Below are 16,221 nucleotides of genomic sequence, written 5' to 3' on the forward strand. Positions count from 1 at the left end.
CTAAGCTAAATGAGTCTGTGTAATCATGTAATCAGTAACCAGACATATTCCTACCTAAAACTGACCTTGGCACAAGACCAAATATACCTGCAGTGCTCATTTGAATAAGAAAAAGATGATTTTTGGAAAAAGTGTTCTTAAATTTTGTTAAAATTTCAATCTAAAAGCGCTAAATTTTAACTCTCTGATACGTGTAGACATCCAGTGGCCCAGTAATTCTTATAATTTAGATGGGAGCCCTTGGAGTTGTTCCTCATCCGATGTGAGTGTTCAAGGACAGAGGATGTTGTATTTCCTGTAAAGCCCTTTGAAACAAATTTGTAATTTGTGATTCTGGGCTATATAAATAAATAAAATTGAAACTGAAATTGAAATTGCATTACGCTTTTCAAATGACTCGACCGCCTCTCAGCGACCAGAGACTCCGCAGGTACAGGTGAGCCAGGTGACGTCACGGCTTGTACAGGAAGTGGAGATCGACAGACGAAGGTGTTTTTGTCGCTGCTGCTCAGTAGATTTCAGCTGTCGTTTCATAAAACTCGGCACTGAAGTTTGGTGATCCGGCTGTAGCGTTGTTACAAGGAAAGCTGCCCGAGAGATGTGCACTTTTGGTGAGTGATTTTCCGATTGCGTTTAGCGGGGGAGTGAGTTGGCGCCAGGCCTGTGTGTGTGTGTGTGTGTGTGTGTGTGTGTGTGTGTGTGTGTGTGTGTGTGTGTGTGTGTGTGTGTGTGTGTGTGTGTGTGTGTGTGTGTGTGTGTGTGTGTGTGTGTGTGTGTGTGTGTGTGTGTGTGTGTGTGTGTGAGGTGCCACAGGCCCGCAGGTGGGACCGTGCAGGTGCTTTTCATCTGCGGCTGCACGTTGAACACAAAGCGATTAAATGAAGTGATTATTAGGGGATCTATGTGTTCACCTCAGGGGGCTTGTAACCCATTTAATCCATGTTTAAAGAGGGTCCATGTGGTGGATCATACAACCTCCCCAGCTCCTCTCACTGTAACACACACACACACACACACACACACACATACATACATACAATGGAAGAGGAGTTAATCACGTCCGTGTGTGTTGTATGCAAATAGACCCGGTGTTACTTGTTCCTCCCTACTTTATCAGCTCCAACAGCTCTGCCGTAAATTCTACCTTTTAACAAAGTTTATAATGTTAAAGTTTGTATTAACACTGTGGAGAATGTGTCAATTTAATTCTGTGTTTATTACTGAGGTTGTAGTTGGCAGAGGTCTTGGGAGGTGAGAGGTGTTTCTAGTTTTTTGTCCTCCGTATTTTTATACATCAGGAGGGACAGAATAGTGGAAACAGCTCTCGATAAAATGCAGCCCAGTCCAACAGCAGCACTAACTATGAGCTCAATGCCAAACATAGAAGTGAATGAACACCTCTATTACTGTGACAAAAAGAAAACCTGAGCGTTATAGGCAGCAGAGAAGGAAACTTTACGGCACAACAGTTGTATTTGTGATTGTATTAGATTGTACAGGTGGACCTAATAAAGTGGGGAGTGGCAACGGTGTCGCCATCATATGTCTAATAACACACTCGTACACTGGCTGTTAACCCTTTCAGTGCATTCATTAGTTCAGTTCAGTGTGTGGTTGTCTGGCTCTCATACAGTGAATGTGTGTAACACATGTTTCATCTCCCAACAAAAGCTCAAAACATAATGAGCACTCATGGTCAAGTGACTCTCAGTCGTCCTGTGGGTCCAACCATCACTGACGAGAACTTTGTAGGGTGTGTTGGTGTCTTTTGGTGTTTGTGTCTTTTGAGGTTTGGTTTCACACGCCTACTAACTATCTAACTAACTATCCAAAAATATCTGTAGGTCTGTAAGTCTTCCCCTCCGACTCTTCTCCTAAAAGGCAGACTGTGCAGTTTCAAATGGGACGTCACCCCATAATTATGAATGACACTCAGTTCTCAAAATAAAGGATCTTTGAAATGCCTTAGGAGTCCAGGACGGCTTTTTTACCCTGTCATCATAACCCAAAACACAAGAGCGTTTCACTCTATAGTTTGTGTTTTTGTGGGCATTTGACATCAAAACATTAGGTTCAGTACAGGCATTTAAAAATGTTTCGTTGATTCTCCGGGTTATTAGTCTTGGCATGAACCTGAGGGGTTTTCCCTCGTCCTCAGCCCCAACCTCAAGGTGTGTGCCCTCCCATTTCATAAACCACCTTTAACTGTTTTTGATTGTGTTTATATATCCCCACACCTGTTGGCTGTTTATACACTGTTTTATCGCTTTTACTGTATAATTATAATATTACTGTCCTATTATTTTTGCTGCTGCAAAGACCTACTTTGCCTGTTTGCCCACAGGGATTAACAAGGCTTCATTTTACCATCATCTCGTTTTATTTTACACATTCAGAATCAGAATCGGGTTTATTTGCCACATACAAGAAATCTGTTTTGAAAGCTGTTTGGAAAAAATATATAAATACAACAAAAATGCAGTAATCAAGCATAGTGGAGACAGAAAAGGCTAATAAGATGAGATGACTGGTATTTGCCTAAATATGACATCCCACCCCCTGGCACAGACATACTGTATATCTATTAATGTAATGTCATGTGTACTGTTGACAGAAATTATCTGGCCATATCTACATTGAGATTTCTCATTTTTCTTCTTCAAAAAACTCATTTATAAATTGTCGTTTAGAGTTATTTGCTGGGAGAGTCGGGTTATAAACAACTGATGGACTCTCTCCCGCCATTCAGCTTCATGTTCCCACTCAGCAGGTGCTTTAGGTGAATGTGCACTGGATATCTCTTGTTTTGCCATCTTTCAGATCTAGAGCAAGGCCCAGGGAGGCTGATGAAGAAGGGGCTTTCCCTCATCCTGGTCGGCCATATCAACTTCATCCTGGGAGCGATCGTCCACGGCAACGTCCTGCGCCACATTTCCAAACCCAACCAACACATCACCACAGAATACACCGCCGCCAATATCATCTCTGTCACCTCTGGCCTGCTGGTGAGTCAGTGGACAGGCTGACATTCATCCACTCATCTGTACCAACAGGAGACTTTCTGTGATTCATGAATCAGGGCAACGTGCCTGTGCTCACCTCAAAGTGATTATTACTCTGTTAGCTTGCCAGCACTATTGTGTATTTTGCTCCTTATTCAAGACCGAACTTGCCTATAAAGGAGCCACTTGTGTTGTTTTGCAAATAAGTCTAGAGCAAGCTCCATTACACTGAATTATTAGCGCCAAGTTGTTGATCATGATATGGCATTCTCATGTCAGATTTGCTTGAAATCTATCTTTATATCCAGGGAGTTCCATTTTATATCAACCAAGGTATTAGAGTATCCACACAGATGGGTCACAAAATATATAGTTGATTTTAATTTTTTTTTTTTTTTTTTTTTTTTGGTCTGGCCCCAAAATGAGAAATCGAGTCATGTCCTGGAGCTTAAGGCTGTAATCACATCTGAGCACTCCCTGCCCATAAGTAAAGAAACCCTTGTCCATGATAAAGAAACACTGCTCAGAAAGACTTGTTTTGTCATTTGAATCTTGCAGAGTATCGCCACTGGGATTATTGCCATCGTGGTGTCAAGGAATCTCTCTGTGTTGAAACTGGTAGGAACTTGTTTCTCGAGACGTTTTGTGCTCCTGTAACTGTAACCACACTGTCATTCACACCGTCTTACTGTTAATGTGCCACCTCATTTTTCTCTTTCTCTTATTGTTTTTATCTGATTTTCTCTCTGTGTCTGCAGCAAATAGGCCTTCTAATTGGCTCCTTCCTGAACGCCCTGCTGTCAGCGGCATGCAGCTTTGGGCTCATCTGGGCCATTAGCCTCACCGTTGCCTACGATGGGCGGGGCTTGATGCAGGGATGTAATGAGTCCGTGGTGCCAATCAACGCTCGGGCACCCGTCAATGTCCAGTGTCCCTTTGACACGACACGGATCTATGTGAGTCCAATCTTTTTCTTCTTGAATTGTCGAAGTAGCTGTGGACGCATGGAAGCAGTTGTTTATAATTTCAGTCTCTCAGTTATGCTGCACGCACACTGTCTGTATACTTTTAAAGGAATAGTTCACCCTAAATAAAATGAAAACTGTGTCTCTCAACCCCAAATTTGTTCTCTCTGGGAGTGGATAGATACGGTTTGTCTGTGTTCCTCAGCGGGAAACAGTTCCCAATCAAACTGTTAACTCCTGAGGGCTGTTGATTCTGTAAGGTATCCAAGTCCACAGTTTTGGAAAGAGCTGTTACGCTAGAGTTTTTCACATGCAAATTTTAGACAATTTGAGCTCCGCAAAACTCAAATTTTTCCATTCAGCCCCATAGTATTGCGGTGCCGGGAGGTAGGGAAGATCACAGCCAACTGGAAATTGCACCAGATTGCACAGAAACTATCTGGATGAATAGATTGTACCAGGAGTAAGTGGAGAAAATATTTTTTTGTATTTTGGATGAACGGTTCCTTTAATACACATTTCCCTGAGTGTCTTTTCCCTGTCTTTCCACTTTCTCTCTTATCAACACAAGGTGCACCTCTTATGCCATGACAGTTCAAGCAACCATTGAAACAGAAATATTCAATCTCTCCCCTTGTATCAATGTTGCCAAAGATACTCCAATAAAGGAATATGAAGAAGATGACACAAACTGCATGAATTTTGAATACACTGCTTGTCCCCTGAGTGGATGCGTTTTATTTTTTCTCTGCCTAGCAACATCTCTGCAGCAGAGAGCGCCAACACACGGCCAACACAGATGAAATAGAGCAGGGCTAAACAAACTCACTTTTTCCTCATTTGTCAGTTTAGTGTTAGGATCTTAGGAAGATCTGTGCCATTTGAGAAATGGGTCCAATATTTAAGACTACTTCTGCCATTGCAGTCAACAAATTGAGGACCTACGTTTGACCTACGTTTACTAACCAACTAATGGGAATGCAGCATAAAATGACACACTGATCAACACAACACTGGCACTAAACCCAATGAGGGAGGTAAAACGAGCAAAATGAAACGTTTGGGATTCAAATAAAGTAGAAAACAACCAGGTCCCCATTCTCCTCCTCCTCTTCTTCTTTGGATTTTTGTCTGTACACATTAATGCCATAATTGCAAGGGCTCCATTCTTGCTTCACTTCATTGTTAACCATGACAGCAGCATTGATGGATGATACACACTGGTGACGTTCTTGTACACTGACCTGCGTTGTAGCCAGTAAGATCATCGTACAGTCAACATGCATCAAACTTGATGCCGTACCCCAGTTTATTAGATCCATGTTGCACAGTGTGGCTTGCAATAAACGCCATAACACCGGGGATCCCTGCCATTGTGCTTGTAGAGGTGGAGGCGGGTCTCTCTGTCTGCAGCCTCATAGCCAGACACCTTTCCTCCGCCTTCCTTATCTCTCACTCTCCCCTCTCTTGTCTCTTTCTGTCTGTCCCTCCCTCCCACAGTCATGGCACTGTGGATCGTTAGCGCTGTGCCGGTGCTGGTGGAGGCAGGCTTGGTTTTTCACAATGGGACTCATTGCTCTCTCTGTCTCTCAGGATACCACCTTGGCGCTATGGATCCCTTGTGCTGTGTTGGCGGCAGTAGAGGCCGGTCTGTCTGTCTGGTGCTTTATAGTTGGATTGACTCTTAGAGGACTGGGACCCTGCAGCAACAGCTACATCAAAGAACAGGTGTGTGTGTGTGTGTGTGTGTGTGTGTGCGTGTGTGTGCGTGTGTGGGGGAGGGTGGTGGTGTTAGGCTCAGTTGTATGCATGTAGTGTGTGGGTTTGTGTCTGTCTGAGTCACTGTCTCACAGTCTCTCTCGTCTACACACTTGACTCCCACATTCCCTTTCCTCCGTCTCTCATCCCTCTATTCTCTCTTGCAGTTGGAGGCAGAGGCTCTGACCAGTGGGAACACAGCAGACACTGAGTTTTCTACCCAGGGCCAAAGCCTGATTGGACAGCGCTTCAATCCTGAAGCCTGACTGGACGAAAGGCAGGAAGGCCCCCACTCTGCACAGGCTGCCATAACTAAATCCCAATAGAAGCTGCACAGGTGTTCAAATGAATGGATTCTGCCTTCCAGTTGGATGGTTGTGAGTCAGTTTTAAGGAAATTGTTTTATTCCCAATGAATCAAAGAGTGGTGGCTCATGCTTGAAACCGCATCCCCTAATAAGCCGCCTGGATACCAAATTAGTCTGTGGTTTAATTTATAAACCAGCCAGTTAGTTTTAAATGTCAAGCTGCAAGCAGAATACATATGGGTTAAATGTATAAAGCACATCTCTCCTGGGTGAACTTTGCTGCCAGGGAGCTCCAGCTCTCTGGGCTACTGATGCAACCCATCAGTGGAAAATTCATTCATAATCACACATCGTGCACTCGTACAGGCTGCAAAAGGTGTGTTCCCGAGTGTGACTGAAATACAAAGCAGCCCGTTATGCAGATATTGGGATTTAGTGTGCCTGTGTGCATGTGTAGGAATGCATAAAGGGGATTTTGACTCATAATGATACCAAAGAGTTCGGTAGCTGTGGAGAGAATAGATGATGCTTTCAGTCACCTCATCATACATCCCCGAGTCGAGTTTCACTTCAGAAGCACAGAATGTACTGTGCCAAGCATGCCTTTCCATATGAAGTATCTAAGTTTGTGAAGGATGTTGAGTTGCCAATGATATTTTAGATGAAGCGTATATGAATTTACATTTCAGTCAAATATATTTTATTATGATTTTTTTTTTTAGAATTTTACTGTTTGTCTACCTGCCTAGTGCTGCAGGCCTTTAAGCCAATCTGTGACATCTTAGATGCATTAAACACGTCACACAATAATTAGCCACAAATAATCTTGTTTCATGTGAGACCTTCTTGTACTTTGGCAAACTGGTATATTGTGGAGGTCATATGTTGTAAACACCACATGACTTCTAGGTGCATATTGTCATGATTTACATATTTGGCTTCAAATTAAAAAAAAAAAAAATAAATAAAAAAAAAAAAACATACTTGCTAAATTGCATTACTTAAATTGCATTAAATATTTTTTGTCACTGGATTATTGCAGCAGCTGCAGACAGTATCATGTTCAGTGTCAGTTGTTCCACTGAGGCTCACCATTGAAAGCAAATCAAGTTCTCACTTTATTGAAGACAACTCAGATGCACCGACTGTACTTCATACCAGGCAGTTTGAAAAACCAAAATCTCACAAGTAAGCCTGTGAGTACATGGCACAGAAGAGGATTAGGGCAACACAAAAATAAGGAAATCCAGAAATTCAGAAATGTCAGAATAAAGTCACAGTTCTGACTTTCATCCTAAAATTATGTTTTAAAAAATGTCAAAATTCTGAGTTTAACACCATTTTAAAAGAAAACAATGGCTAAATATTTTTTTTTCTTTCTTTTTTCTAGCCAGGTCATTCTGTGTGGCCAGCACTGTGCTAAAATTAGTTTGACTTTTTTAAATGTGCATTTGAAAGAAAGCATGGGGAACAATTTAGCAAGCTATGCTTCAGTTTATATATTATTTATCCTAAATTTAGAGGGATTAAATCAAGCACTTCTCTGAAATATTGGTAGCCTTTTTTTAAATAGGATTTTGTTGCTTTCATGTAACACAGTTGCAGTGGCAAAATGAGGTTGTCTATTTGAATCTGCTTCTGTGTAAGTATACATATATATGCATTTTGGTGCCTTAATGTATGCATGCACATGCATTAATTTTTGTGTGTTTAGCCACGCACACTGGTGTAAATCCATCACTGCTGTAAATCCAAATCTGTCCCCAGTGTTGGGTCCACTCACTGCCAGTTCATGCAGTTAAAATACTAAGTGAAACCGCTATCTAATACTGATATATGATGTTTTTCAGTTTTGAAAACTGCAAAGAAAAGCAACTTCCTGATGTGGTTGGATTGAAAGTTATTGGATCCCATCCTGGCTGTGTGTGGTGTGCTTGTAACTGCAAGTGTATTTGTGTATGTTTCAAGTGTGAATGTCAAGTGGGGTCATGTTAAGCGGTTAAGGCAGTATGTGGGCCAGCAGCTTCAGCTGGCACAGCACCCCCCACGACACAGCTCCAGAGAAGATCACAGCAGATCAGCCATGAAACAGTTAATCTAGTGCTCTGCTCAATCGAGCGTAAGGGAATCTTTGCACGCAATACAAATCCCCCGGCTTTCAGGGATAAATATTTACAAAGACAGCTGACTGACACAGTCATAACAAATATATATCCTTTATCGTGTGGGGCCATTTGAGTGGATATGAGAGATGAGGTCATGCTGTAGACTCATGAACTCTACATCTAACACCAGTATGATTATGACATGAGAGAAGAGACTTTTCTACAGTAGTAATTTTTTACTTGTGTTAATACATTTTAGGCAATAAGTAGCTATTGTCAGCGATCGAGGTGGTCTTGTGAAGTGTCAGGACAGGCACAAATTACTGGAATTCAAGCAAAGTCATGCTAAATTATATATCAGTGATGCTTAGTGAAATTCATGCCATTTCCATAGCTTTCTTCTCTCATATCAACCTCCCTCATGTCTGTAGAGAGGATTGTTTCTACAAAGCTGGTGTATGTCAATGTTGTGTACTATCATGGATTTGAAGAGATCAGACGATCAGTGACGGGCCGCTCATGAGGATAGGCTGCCTAAACTAACAGCTGACCACCCAGCCTCAGTTTGCTTAGAAGTTCGACATCAGTGAGATACAAAACCATTTTCTCTCCAGACATTCTGCCTCTCAGACATTAAGAAAACTTAACGTGACACGACATGTTACGATTTATTATCAGTTGGCTTGGTTGTGGGAGCCAGGATCAGGATGCAGCTCACTTGTAAATCTGCCGTATCATATCTTAATCGTAAACACTTAAAAAAATGAATGACTGACTGATTAAAAAAAATGAATCACATGTTAATGAAAGGAATTCAGCCTTATACAGCTGATCACTGATAAAACATGATTTTTTTCTGTGAAGAAATTATCTAATTGGATTGAACTGAGAAGGAAATGGTACCCAGCTCCATTTGATGTAGGCCTCTAATCATGGTTGAATCCCTTTATCTGTTTTATGTCACTGAAGTGTTAACATCCTGAGCAAAACACGTGTATGTGATGAGTTAAGATAGTAGATGAATGCATTTGCACCACATATCTGCACTTGCAGGCCTGGGAGACGCTTATCTCATCGGAGTAGCAGGATTTTTATCTACAATTTTAAGTTGTTGCATTTTGTTTCCAAACAAAACTAGATGATTTTATCACCATGTACAAGAGCCTGATTAGCCTCAAAAAGTGCAGGCATCATCATGTCCAAGGTCCTCTTAATCAGTTTCGTCTGATTCTGACTGTGCTGTAAAGCCCTCTAAAGCCCAGGAGGGAATAATATGCATTTTGTAACACACTAAATGTAATGTATTCTTTTATAATGTAACAAACATGGATCAGCTGTACATTTCATGATTTGCTTCACTGTGTTTAGCAGTATTTTCCACTCTGATTTACTTGCATATCTTAATGTATTTTATACCCTAAAAGTTGTGCTAATTGCCTTTTAATAATTACAAAATCCACTACAGAGCCAACTAGGACTGTACCAAGTTTCTTCCAAAAACGCATTTCAGCGGCTCCATTTATATTTCAAGAGTTTCTGACCCACTAACATTGTTCAAAATGTGATAATGAGTTTACCATTGTCGCAAGCATAATTTTGCTTAAGAATAAAGTTTTTTTTATAATGTTGCTTGGTGTTAGCTTCTCTCTTTTCTACATCCCACATTTGACAGAAAAATAGTTTTCTTCCTCACATTAGTTCCTGATTTCAACAGAGGGTTATCAAGATGGTCCCAGGTTTGATCCCAAGTGACCCCAAAACATCAGGCTTTGCTGAAGCAAGAAGTGCCAGTGCTGAAACTCCAACAGCTCAAGAGACGCCTTTGTACCCAGCAGTCAGGCACAACCACCAGTTTCTCCCCAGTCAGTTGAGAATTACATAATTTGTACCCTGATCACAGCCAAGCAAATCTGGGTTTGGCTGCTTTCATACTCTGAATCACAAAATATGCAGGGAGACAGAAAGCAGCTAAGCAGGGCGCATTTCAAAGCCCTTTAAGTAGGTAGTAAATCAGTTTAAATGAAAACACAACTTTCCTTGACCCCATAATCACTCTCTCTCACACACACCCACACCCACACATAAACACACAGTTTCCCCACTAGTGTGCTGCTGTTTGCAATGCCTTGGTCACATCTTTAAGACGCACAGAACTTATGAAAATAAATGAACAGTTGAATGGGACTGTCCCATTCAGTCTCCATGAGTGTTATTTGAGCTCTGTGAGGCTAAACTACCTGATGACATTTAAAAAAAAAAAAAAGCGTCTTTGACCTGTGTGCGGCTCCAGCAGCTTTATTGAAAACGCAGCGAGCAGCGCGTATTTTCTTGTCGAAATCTCATAACAGCGACCCCTCTTTCAATGAGTTTATAAACGGCCACCACGGTAAAAATGCATTTACCGAGGTGAATTTTGTCACTCCGCTGCGCGCTCCCGGCGGATGCGCGCTCCCGGACTCGGCTGCATGCTGCAGGCGACCAGCTGCAAACAGTGGAACAACGAAGCACTGCAGTGAGCGGCACCGGTGGAGGCGAGCAGCGCGGCAGATCGCTCTTTATTCCTCAGACAAGGTAAATCATCAGACATTGTACACTGCGGTTTATGTAACGCACGAAATACTGTTTTATCCAGCATGCAAAGGGAAAAAAGGCAATTGTGGAGCCATGCAGCCGGCGTCCACAGCGCTGGTGCACGGCGCACGGCTTGTGTGTGTGTGTGTGACACTGCGGTGACACACAGACACACTTCCCAGGATTGATACGCGCTCGTCTCGCCAACCTGGTGCAATTTGGCACAGCTCTCGTTTCAGGAGGCTACAGCGAGGGTGGGCCTGTATTTAACCACCACATAGCTTTTCAATTTTTTATGCTTTTTATTTTTATATACAAAACTGGCCAGGTGCTCCTCCCAGAGAGCAGAGAGGCTGAATGACACGCAGCGGTCCGCCTGCGTTTGTACGGCGGCGTGGAGCGCAACAGAGAGGCGCCTGTATTTCATGCATATTTTTAAAAACACATTTTAGTGTTTACTATTTCCTGCACTGGCATGTTAAGAGCTGATCGACGGCTCTAGTTGGTCGAGTCCCATTGGACGACCCCGTAAAAGACCCAATAATTACGCACCTCAACATTATTACTAAAATTAAATATTAATACGCTGATAGAGCATCACCTCTCACGTCGGATCACTTTGTTTTGCCTTATTTCACTTTTTCCGCCTAATTTGGTTAGTGGGAAAGTAAAAATGTATTGATGATGATTGATCAGAATAGGCTGTTTTTGTGACAGTGGCAGGCTTGTGTTAATCGTAAGTTCAGTGTTTAGTTTACTCCTCGGTCAGTCACCGTGACAGGGTGTGAAACATCGCAGGGCAGCGCTACCAGCTGCCCGGCCAGCCTCACACAAACATGCGACTGCATCCTGTGCAGGTGTACCATCACATGTTAATCACGCAGCTTGAGAAATAAATAAATAAATTAATTAATTATTGCAATTGCGTTGAGCACACGTTTTAAATAGTCATGCATCAAAAGTAGATGTGTGAGGTGTGTGTGTGTGTAGCTGTGTGTGCTCAGATCAAGACAGTTTGACAGTGTGAAGGTCCATTGTCACTCAGAGGCTGTCATTGCTAAACTAGGCTATTGCACAAGCTATTTCATGTTTTGTTTTGTTGTTTTTTCCCCCTGAATTATTTTATCCACCTCAGATAGGCTGGTGTTGATTTCATTCCCATGTCGCCAGCTGACCGACGATATCATCTTGATCCTGACTTGGATTGGGTGTGGCTGATTAGAAACAACACTTAACACTCACTTTAGGCAGATACAGTACAACAAAGCTCAACGCTGAGCCAGCCTACCCTGTTTGTTTGACCATTCAGCCGCTCCTGCTTTGTGTTTCCTTGAACCTGCAGGACCTGCTTGAAGTGGCTACTCCAACGCGGTGACACTGAATGTGGAAGACAGGATTTTTGTTCTTCTGGTGAATCAGTCGGGAGGGTAACGACATTTTAAAGACTCCAACACGGATGATCCTCAGAAACATCAGCAGAAAGAGAAAGAAAGACAGTGTAAGAGGAGACAGAGAAGAGGCTGAAAGAGAGGTTTTGGACTAAGCGGCCGATCTCTGGAAAGTTGTGTGGAAACTGCAAAGGACGAGGCATACAGCAACCCAGAGGACCTCCAGCACACGGCTGATGGTGGATCCATCAGCTCAGCGAGATGTTCTCCACTGCGGGACTGAACCAGGAGAAACCCCCTCTGGCTAGGAGATTACCAGGATGTGGCTGTGAAGGGAAAATGTAGTGATTTTTTCCCCCTCATAAGTAACACCTAGTAACTTGGATTTAAAACACATTCCAAAAAAGAAAAGAAAGAGAAACAAATCCTGAAATGGATGGTGAGATGAAGGAGTGACCACTCTCTCCCCACCACACCTCTGCCTGCATCTTTACACCCTACTCAGTGGACTACAGATGACCTGCACTCAGTGGGACTTGCAGGTATACAAAGTAAACCCACCTCTTAAGGGTGCTTTTCCCCCACCAGTCTAATAGTTTTGAACGGTGGGGCGCAGTAATATCTACCTCCTCTACTACCACTGTAACAATGGGCTCCATCACTTGTAATGTTTGGAAGCTATTAGCCAATCCAGGTTCCCAAGGCTGACTAGGGCTGTGGACATCAGGACATCAGGACATCGATCCGAGTCTCTTTTTGGGAGAAATGTCTCAAGTCAAAATGAGAGCGCACATCGGAAGAGGAGCTATGAGAGACTGGTTCTCGGATACTCCACGAATCTCCTGCAGACAGATGCCCCCGCTCCGTTCCTCCGTCCTCTTCATCCCTCTCTTCCTCGCCTCCTTGGTTTCTCCCACTCTGTCCATTCACGTGGACACAGTGGAGAGCCACAGTGAGTTCACCTGTGAGCCCATTGGACTGAGAATGTGCCAGGACCTGCCTTATAACACCACCTTCATGCCCAATCTGCTGAACCACTATGACCAGCAAACGGCTGCACTCGCCATGGAGGTAGGTGTATGTGTGTGTGTGCATGTGTGTGTGAGAGGGAGAGAGAGAGAGAGAGACAGTGAGAGTGAGTGAGTCTGTTCCAGTCACTCAGGCAGTGCATGCTTGTGTGTGTGTATGTGCGTGCGTCAGGCACATGGGGAAATCTGGACAGCTGCTGGTGTGTGTGACACAGAAGTGGAATAACATACTCTCGCTCATGGCAGATACATGTCCTCCTAGATTACTGTGGGGCCACTGCAGCTGACGGGAAACCTCCAGCTTTATTGCCTCACATATTAATAATCACATTACAGGAAGTGTTAAGAGGCCTATGGACAGAATAGTTTTTCTTACAAAAGTGCATGTAACACGATCATGCATTTATTGGATAGCACAGTATGCATTGTAGAGCAGGGTAATCTAATGAGTTTCAACAATTTGACATTAATCAAATGTCCAACTCACCAGGTAGGCTCCAGTAATTGTACAGGATTTTCTCGTGGTGGCATTGGTGTAGAGATGGTTAATAACTACAGTCCAAGTGACAACTTATATAGTTTCACTGTAAACTAAGATCTAGCATGGATGGAAGGACCTTGTGCACTACCGACAGCAAGAGTTAAGCTATAACTACAGGCAGCTGTATAAAAAAATCAAATATCAGGATTTTTGCCAAGTTGGTCAGACATTATTCTCTCACAGCCTCACATAAATTTGATCTAGGAGTACCCCAGGCACATCTGTGTAATTTTTACTCAAGGTGAATATTGTATTGTGAGCTCTATCATCAATTATAGTCAGATCTTTGGCTGAGGATACTGTTACATCTCTGCAAACATAAAAGCATGCCAGCTATCAACCAGGAAGAGCTGTGTAAATCAGCCGTATCCTCTATCCCCAGAGTAAACAGAGCTGCGTTACATAGAAACGGTGAAAAAAAAGGGCCTTGGTTTACACAGTTGCAGGGAAACAGGTTGCAGTTTGAGCGTTTTCACCCATAAACTGTATGACGAATGGAATCTGTGGGCAGAGCGCTTTACACACCTGCATGCAACCAACATGAAATAAGCGGCTTACAGCGCAGTTCAGCAACATGAAAGAGTTAACAGAGACAATGAGGCAGGTCGTTTGACATCCGAGCCGAAAGGCTGACATTCTATCTGCCCACCTCGTGTTACAGCCCCCATCTTCTCACAACACGTTACTTATTCCATCTAGACACAGATGGATGTGTGTGTGGCGTCCTGGTGGCTGAGCAGGCCGAGTTGGACACCATGTGCTAGTGATATCAGGGGTTCGAGTCTCACCCGTGACCTTTCTTGCATGTGAACACTGCCTCACAGGGACGAGGTGCTGCCTGAGCATCAGCTGCGGAGAGATTTACACAAACACTGAAATAAAAAACCAAAAAAAATTCCTGTGTGCTTCATTTAGAGTGTCGGGACACTGGTTTAGAGGAATAGGTGCAGAGATCTGAGGTGTCTTTTTACGTGCTATCTAGGTGCAGTCATGTACACACACTATCCATCCTTCTCATATTACCTCTCCCCTACTCTTTTGTTAGTGCAGGGAGAGGGAGGAACAGCAGGGCCTGTGCTTTAACAGGGGAGGGTGTTGCTCGGTAACCAGACCATAATTACCTGTTTGCAGCAAGTGTTTTTTAGTGCCATAGAGAAAATCTATATGATCTGGGGATGCTTGGTCCACTTGTAGCACTACATTGGGATTACCATTGTAGTCTTGTGCCATTATGATAAAAGAGCTCATTATAAATATACAGACTTATTGGAAACAAAACAAAATAATTATTGGCCAAGCCTAATAGTGTAAATAAAGGCTTTCATCAGTCCAATTAGGATGGGGATGTTGTGTGTGGGAATTGACTACTTTTTTTTTTTTTTTTATCTATAGCCCTTTAGTCTCCCTCTGTTGTGTGTGTGTGTGTGTGTTCGTTTGACCATTATCAGTCGGCATGTATGTATGAGCCAGTGCTGAATGATGAATGGCATACTTAAGCGCATGTTTTGGCTGCAGTACATCAATGGTTTATACTTTGAATAACGCGGAAGGATAACAAATACAGTCAGCTGAATTAATTCTCCCCCACAGCTGTTCACGGCTGGCATATTAAATTACCCCAATACAAAACCAGATGAATTTGGACACGACCAGCGATGGCTGTGCTCTGTGTTTACCCAGACATCGGGGGGGATTGATATTTTTTTTTACTAAAATCTTCTCATGTCAGAACCAGGCGGATGTGAATAGGCCAGAACTCTCTCTGTGCTTTCTGCATGTTTAATCACAGAGGGGATTTCCTTCCGGCTAACATTTTCTCATGTCAAAACATGCCGTCCAGGAGATTGTCAGGATCGCTGCTGTCAGATAAAACCCTTTTCTACGCTCAAAAAAGAGGAATTAACGAAAACAGACTTATTTCAGGTTGTCATCCGTGCATTTTTATGGATTTCCCGCTGACGGATTCTGATGGCTCTTAAGTCACAGAATTTACTCAGAACTTCACGGTTCATGCAGCCTTTGAAATAAACTCAATTCCCCGGCGTCATGTCAAAACACGCAATGTCAGGGCTTGTGAGAAGCGTCTGTTGTTGAACTTGATTTGACCTAATAGAAGAAGGAGCCTTGTAACTGACACCCGCCGTCCCTCCAGCCATGGAAGAGACAGCTTTTCTGAAGATGGTTGAGCAGCAACATGAGCCCAGTTAGTTCCCCTGCTCCGCTCTGACCTGGCATGGTGGGAAACTGGAGGAAATAGAATAATATCTCTCATGGGAAACTGCCTAAACAATACCAGCAAGAGTGTGAGACGATTGGGGTGTATGGGTCTGTGTATATGTGGCCAAAGATGTTGCTTTAATAACACAAAAAACAGTTTGTCTTCTACTGTTGTCACATGTCAGTATATATCAGGACTCAGTAGGGCTGGGTGACAAAGCAATAAAATTGATGAATTCAAGTATATGTTTTAAATTGATGCAAAAAACAGCTGAGTAAAATCGAGATTTTGTAAGTGACAATGTTGTAATAGCTGATGAGCGTTCTGTCAAACAGTTC

The 16,221-nt window shown here is 42.9% G+C and overlaps 2 protein-coding genes across 2 annotated transcripts in view; both read left to right on the forward strand.

Moving 5' to 3' along the window:
* The first annotated feature begins 464 nt into the window (after positions 1 to 464).
* On the forward strand, positions 465 to 9,765 carry krtcap3 (keratinocyte associated protein 3). The gene is made up of 6 exons (XM_030076711.1): positions 465 to 611; positions 2,821 to 3,005; positions 3,561 to 3,620; positions 3,761 to 3,958; positions 5,561 to 5,695; positions 5,893 to 9,765. The coding sequence occupies exons 1-6, from the start codon at positions 599 to 601 to the stop codon at positions 5,989 to 5,991; spliced, it is 690 nt and encodes a 229-aa protein (XP_029932571.1). The 5' UTR covers positions 465 to 598; the 3' UTR covers positions 5,992 to 9,765.
* An 807-nt stretch (positions 9,766 to 10,572) lies between these two features.
* LOC115376871 (frizzled-3-like) overlaps positions 10,573 to 16,221 on the forward strand; it is a 39,618-nt gene continuing 33,969 nt past the window's right edge. Inside the window, exons 1-2 of the mRNA XM_030076687.1 lie at positions 10,573 to 10,708; positions 12,051 to 13,167. Coding sequence (XP_029932547.1) covers positions 12,862 to 13,167 — 306 coding nt within the window. The 5' untranslated portion in view covers positions 10,573 to 10,708; positions 12,051 to 12,861. The remainder of the gene's footprint in view (positions 10,709 to 12,050; positions 13,168 to 16,221) is intronic.

Source organism: Myripristis murdjan, chromosome 3, assembly GCF_902150065.1.
Source record: "Myripristis murdjan chromosome 3, fMyrMur1.1, whole genome shotgun sequence".
Lineage (NCBI taxonomy): Eukaryota > Metazoa > Chordata > Actinopteri > Holocentriformes > Holocentridae > Myripristis > Myripristis murdjan.